The sequence below is a fragment of the Neltuma alba genome, unplaced genomic scaffold (genome assembly GCF_004799145.2).
Source record: "Neltuma alba isolate B1F8T4 unplaced genomic scaffold, ASM479914v2 tig00003644_pilon, whole genome shotgun sequence".
Taxonomy (NCBI): Eukaryota; Viridiplantae; Streptophyta; class Magnoliopsida; order Fabales; family Fabaceae; genus Neltuma; species Neltuma alba.
In genome coordinates this window covers 9,323-15,905 of record NW_021633369.1, presented here as the reverse complement: position 1 = coordinate 15,905, position 6,583 = coordinate 9,323, and the positions used below count along the sequence as shown (strand labels likewise).

At 36.6% G+C, this 6,583-nt stretch overlaps 1 protein-coding gene across 1 annotated transcript; it reads left to right on the top strand.

Annotated features, from left to right (window-relative positions):
- The first annotated feature begins 257 nt into the window (after positions 1–257).
- Positions 258–6,173, top strand: LOC114742108 (subtilisin-like protease Glyma18g48580). The gene is made up of 12 exons (XM_028930375.1): positions 258–331; positions 2,614–2,653; positions 2,734–2,843; positions 2,966–3,063; positions 3,185–3,349; positions 3,449–3,575; positions 3,687–4,236; positions 4,555–4,649; positions 4,753–5,013; positions 5,097–5,220; positions 5,314–5,527; positions 5,614–6,173. Exons 1-12 carry the CDS (start codon positions 258–260, stop codon positions 6,171–6,173), a joined length of 2,418 nt encoding a protein of 805 aa, XP_028786208.1.
- The last annotated feature ends 410 nt before the right edge of the window (positions 6,174–6,583 follow it).

Sequence of the window (6,583 nt, the reverse complement as noted above, 5' to 3'; positions counted from 1 at the left end):
TCCTAGAACAACCTAACTAGCCAAGCATGTTTAGTAAAGAGCCACAACTACACATATATATTGCAACCATTATAATAACAAAGAAGAAGAGAACTGAAAAAGAGAAAGATTGGAGCTCCAAATCTGTTCAAAACTCCAAGCTTCAGCAAAGATGTCATCCAAATTGGTGCCCAAGTTGAAGTATGGTTGAAAATCGTAAATTTTTCCTTTTTATATATCCTAATTTTTTTAGTTTAAACACAAAAGGCATAGTAGTGATGAGCCAAGCTCTACTACAGATTGGCTTATCCACTGTGGCAGATGAAACAAAGAGGGAGTATCTGAATAATGGGTAGGCGCTGCGGTGTGTTGGGCTATGTGCTGGTGCGCCCTTTACAAGGAGCACTTTTTGCTCTCTCCTACCTGAGTAGCCACGGGAGATAATACAATCATCGCCTTTTCCACTTGGTACTTCATTCTTTGCTGGCATTGCTTCCATGATTTATATCTGATCTTCCCAACCAAGCTAAGAGCCCCTTCTAAATCCATCTTCGAGCTCCTCTCTCTCTCTCTCTCTCTCTATATATATATATATATATATTTATATTATATATATGTATCCTTTTCCTACGCAGCAAATCCTTCAAGAATTGCACAGATAGTCCCCAAGAGGTAGTTCAAATGAAACCTCATACTTGCAAATCATATTCTTTGATTAAATGGAGTAAGTATGCACTGTTTGGCTGACAAATATCACAAAAGAGTATGAAAATGAGCCAAACTGGTCGGAATTTCAAAAGGTTATCACAAATATATTAGTTTTTCGGGAAGGATATATAAATATTTTCATTTACACACTTAGCATGCATTATGGCCACATCAGCATTTATTCCTTGCCACATCACCCTTTAAGGTGAAAATCACATTATGAAAGTTCCCTCAAAATTAAGGTTAGCCTGATCGCTGAATTTGGCACGCAAAGCAAAGCTAAAAGAAGACAAATTATAAACAATAACTCAAACGTGGAAAGAGCAACGCCTTAGGGTAAATGCAATTCCTTTCTTTGCTTCCACACAGTAGAGAATTTATACTGTGAAATTTTAAATTTTTATTTTTATTTTTCATTTTTTAATAGACATAGGATATAAAACAAAGAAGACTTCTTAACCTTACTTTGCGCTCGTCATTTTTTATTATTTTAGACTAATCACATACCCTTTATGAGTTGTAAAATACAATGGACAAAGGAAGAAGAGATTCCATAAAGCTAGTGAACTTCATTGATTAATATAACCCAAACATGAAAGAAAAGAACAAAGAAATAAACAAATAAAATACGCTCACTTAGAGATAATTGCAAAGATCAGATGTCTACATTATCCAAACTAGGCATTTTGTGCCCTGGTTCTCTATCGATTTATTGATATTATTATTTTCCACGATCGATTGTTGCTATTGTATAATAATTTATTGTCATGTACATTTACACAAATTTCAAGATATATTTTTTATTAATTACTTGTGTTGTGAATTTATAAGTTACTCTCAATATGTTTTTTTGCAAACCAAGGAAAAAAAACTTCAAACCTCGTTAATTCTACTTTAAAATGTAATAACTTTTCAATTTTATCCTTATTTAATATATTCATTTTTTAAGAAAATAACAATCTACACAATAATAAATAAAATAAAAATAGGACATTCATGACCAAAAGAGTACTTGTGAATCTTCAATTCCATATACTCCCTCTAGTCTTATATAAAAACAACAACTAAATAAACCACGTAGATAAAAATGTTATTTAAAATTAGTTAAAAATAATAAATGTATCATAATTGTAATTTATTTGTCAAATATACCCTTATTTATGAAAAGAGTGAGTGGGAGAATGTTTGATAACTAATGTCAATAATTCTTGAAAATCAAATAAACTCTACCACTTCGGTCTTGTTATAAGTTATTTGGCAAAAAATTTTTGGCCTTAAATATAATTCATTTGTAAGGCATTTAATGATCATTTTTCAATTTTTTTTCCTTATTCAATTCTCAAAAAGAAGAGAGAAATATGAGTGAGATATGAAAATAATTTATAAATGTAGAAAGAGAAAAAACTTTAATAAAAGATAAATTTAGAAAATTTTATTAATTTAATGCATTTCTTATACTTGAAAATGAGTTAGAAGTGACTTATTATACTCCTCTAATCCTAAATATAAGACCCATTTTATAGTGTAAATTACACTACAAAATGAGTTTTATATTTAGGATAGGAGGGAGTAATAAAGAAGGATGTAAGGATAGAGCAAATTTTGGATTCGGCAATAATTAACTTTCAAGAGTTGGTTTTTCTTTCTGAATATCTAACACGTTTGGTGCTTCTGCACAATATTTCCAACTTAAAATTGGGGTCATTTGGCAATCTTAATTGTAACGTTACGTAAGAAATTGTCTTTGGGGATCTTTTGTCTCTCGGAACACTTCAAGAATTTTACATTCGAGCCCCACTCCATCACTATATAAGAGATGTAATAAAAAGAGAAGAAATGGAGTCCTCATTCTCGCATATTCAGGTGAAGCAAAATGAGAGGCTCAACTATATTTCATCTTATTCTTCCGATATTTCTGCTATGCAGCTTCCTACAGCTGCAGCAATCTGCCCACGCCATTAAACAGGTAAGCATGCATAATTTGGTCCGTAATTAATATTCTTGTTGTCGTCGTCGTCAACTGCCTTAATCAATTTCATCTTGTAGTCGTACGTTGTGTACTTGGGATCACATTCTCATGGTCCAAAACCTTCCTCTGCTGACATGGACTTTGCCACAAGTTCCCATTATAATTTGCTTGCCTCCGTCTTAGGAAGGTGCATGCATGTTTCATGGACCTTTGTGACTCATTTACAAAGATACTCTTTCGTTTTCTCGCTTTTCTCTGTCTTTAAGGAATACTATGTTTATTTGAATAGTTATCCGTTTGATTTGACAGCTATGAAAGGGCCAAAGAAGCCATCTTTTACTCATATAACCGACACATCAATGGCTTTGCGGCATTACTCGAAGAGGATGAGGCAGCAGAGATCAAGAGTGAGAGACTCGTACCCTTATATATATATATATATATATATATCATAGATTTATGTAAATGATATATTAAATATTGATAGTCTAGATAGATATAAATTGGTTGGAAAATGCATGAACGCAGAAAATCCAAGAGTAGTGTCGGTTTTCTTGAGCCAATCGCACAAGCTGCATACCACCAGGTCATGGGGTTTTCTCGGACAAGAAAGAAATGGAAGAGTCAGAGCTGACTCAGCTTGGGTCAAAGGAAGGTTTGGTCAAAATGTGATTATTGGCAGTCTTGACACCGGTGACTGAAGCTATTAGAGTTTCCATAAATCTGTAAACATTTGCCACGAGATTAATGGATTTGATCCTCACACAATGAATTGTTTTCTTGGATATATAGGTGTTTGGCCTGAATCCCAAAGCTTCCGAGATAATGGGTACGGTCCCATTCCAAGGGAGTGGCGTGGAGGATCAAGATGCGAGCTTTATAGTCTGACTGGCCCACGTAACATAACCCTGTGCAACAGGTTTGATCAGTACTTGAGCTTTTAGTATTAGACATTATGATATGTACAAAGTCTAAACTGAACAAAAACGTTGAGATAACGGATGATTTGGTCTGCATGAGCATGAAATAGGAAGCTGATTGGAGCAAAAACATTTTATAAAGGCTACGTGGTAAAACACGGGAGCCTTGGCCTCACAAGTGGTATCAGTGCCCGTGACATGGTTGGACATGGGACCCACACCCTCTCGACAGCAGGTGGCAACTTCGTCCGAAACGTCAGCGTTCTCAACAACGGCAATGGAACAGCCAAGGGAGGATCTCCCAGAGCTCGTCTCGCAGTGTACAAGATCTGCTGGGGTCGTCACAATGCAGAGGACTGCACTGATGAAGATCTGATATCTGCTTTTGACCAAGCCATCGATGACGGCGTCGATATTCTCTCCGTCTCCGTTGGTGGGAGTACTGTGCCAAATGTGAATGACATGTTGACCAATGGAATCTCCATAGGATCCTTCCATGCGGTTTCCAGGGGAATCATCGTCGTCGCCTCTGCCGGTAACGAGGGACCAGAACTTCAGACCGTGGCAAATGTGGCACCGTGGATCTTCACTGTTGCTTCTGGCTCCATGGACAGGGAATTCAGCAACAATATTACTCTTGGTAATGGCCAGACCATTAAGGTTCGTATTGCTTCTCTTCTTTTGATAATTAGGATCAAACCCATTTCATGTCTTTTACTATTGAGTCCAGTCACATTAATCCTAGTCAACAGTCCATGTCAGCCTACTCAACACTGTTAACACCACATTAGCCTTATAGAAACCAACATTTTGGATAGCATAAGGATGAAAAACAACAGGGAAAAAAGATATATAGACTAAAACCAAAATTCATTTGAAGTATTAGGAACCTGGAATGGGTTGAACCGCTATAGTAATTACATATCGATTTTGTTGGTTTTCCCCTATCCAAACTGATCTGCCTGTGGGTGTAACCAGGGAACAAGTCTTGCCACAAACTCCACATCTCAGAGATTGATTCCTGTGGTCATTGCTGGCAATGTCAGGCTTCCTAATGCAACATTTCAAGATGCGTAAGAATGAATTAATGTTTCACATATTCATGATGTTGTCTCTTTGTATTAATCTGTCGTATGTTTCTCTCCTAAGTACGAATAATACTCCTGTATGTTGCAGTCAGCTTTGCAAAATCGGAACCCTTGATCCTCGCAAAGTAAGGGGTCGCATATTAGTATGCCAAAGAGGAAGGAGCCTGAGGCCTGTGGAGAAGGGTCAAGAAGCAAAGCGTGTAGGCGCATTGCAAATGATTTTACAAAATGATAAGCAATTGAACACACTTACAGCTGATCCTCAGGTTGTTGGAGCTTCCAATATTCCTCAAGGTGGAGGTCAGAGTGAGAGTAAAAATATTAGGAACTCGTATTTTGACAGAAACAAGTAATTATCATACATGTTTAACATTTGCCAAACCTTTTGGAATTGCTCTCAAAATATTTTCAAAACAAGTAATTATCATACACATATTGCAGGAGCCCAGTTGCATTCATGAATAATGCAAAAACATTTATACCAATAAGGCCGGCTCCAAGAGTTTCTGCATTCTCATCGAGGGGACCTAACTTGATTCTTCCCTCAATCCTCAAGGTTACCGATCTATTCTGACAGAGTCTTACTCCCTTGGTCATTAAATATATATTGTAATTCTCAACATTTTCTTCTTCTTATTCTTCTTCATAGCCCGATGTAACTGCACCAGGCCAGGGTATAATTGCTGCTTATTCATCTGCTGCAAGTCCCACAAACCTAGATTCAGATGAAGCTCGCTTTGACTATAATGTTCTATCCGGAACTTCCCAGGCATGTCCTCATGTTGCTGGCATTGTTGGTCTTCTCAAAACTCGCCATCCTAGTTGGAGTCCTGCCATGATCAAGTCAGCAATCATGACCACTGGTACGACATCTATCAGTCTGTTTTCATGTTCACAATATGATTTCTTTCTTTTTCTAATAATTGTCAAAAACTATGTTTTGTTATAGCAAGCATACTGGATAACACCAATAGACCACTTAAGGACGAACAAGATGGTCGAGTAGCAACTCCATTTCATTATGGCACAGGCTATGTCAAACCAAACATTGCAATGGACCCTGGACTTGTTTATGATCTCAAAACTTCTGATTACCTCAACTTGTTATGCTTTTCTGCTTACGAGGGAAGAATAATTGAATCCATTTATAATAATAAGCCATACAAATGCCCAAGGTCTTACAGACTAGAAGATTTCAACTACCCTTCAATCACATTGCCTTTTCTGGGTATGAAACTTACAAATTTAACCCGTATAGTCACAAATGTTGGGCCTCCAAGCACATATACTGTAAACGTGAAAGCCCCAAGAGGAGTTAAGGTTGTTGTTGTTCCATCAACTTTGACCTTTCAGAGGACAAACCAAAAGAAGAACTATATGGTTATTTTACAGTCATCAAGTTCAACTAAAACTTCAGAGCCTTCATTTGGAGAGTTGACTTGGACTGATGGCAAGCGCAAAGTGAGAAGCCCAATAGTAATCCTTCAACATGAGCAAATGGCGACGTAGACTTCAATAATGTTACCAATCCATATTGTGTTTGCAAAATAGTGTGAGGCAGTGTTAATTCTTACAATAAAGCGAGCTCAGATGTGTGTGTATGTACTCATCTTTGTCATTTTACAATAAATTAAGCAACTTTCTCAACTTCTGATTTTATATTTTATATTTTTGCTAGCTCCTTGAGATCAGTCTTCAAAAATTTGTTGCTTCTCTAGAGAAAAGGGATGCCGGCACAAGGATCACAGTTTTGCAGGAAATCTTACCAAACTTAGCGGCCCAAGAAAACCTAATTAGTGTGAGGCAGTGTTAATTCTTACAATAAAGCGAGCTCAGATGTGTGTGTATGTACTCATCTTTGTCATTTTACAATAAATTAAGCAACTTTCTCAACTTCTGATTTTATATTTTATATTTTT

Excerpts from the sequence above, each read along its gene's own strand:
- LOC114742108 (XM_028930375.1), top strand. The coding sequence starts at position 258 with ATGAGCCAAGCTCTACTACAGATTGGCTTATCCACTGTGGCAGATGAA. Across the intron at positions 3,350-3,448 it reads TATTGGCAGTCTTGACACCG|GTGTTTGGCCTGAATCCCAA; the intron begins GTGACTGAAGCT and ends TTGGATATATAG. Across the intron at positions 4,237-4,554 it reads GTAATGGCCAGACCATTAAG|GGAACAAGTCTTGCCACAAA; the intron begins GTTCGTATTGCT and ends GGGTGTAACCAG.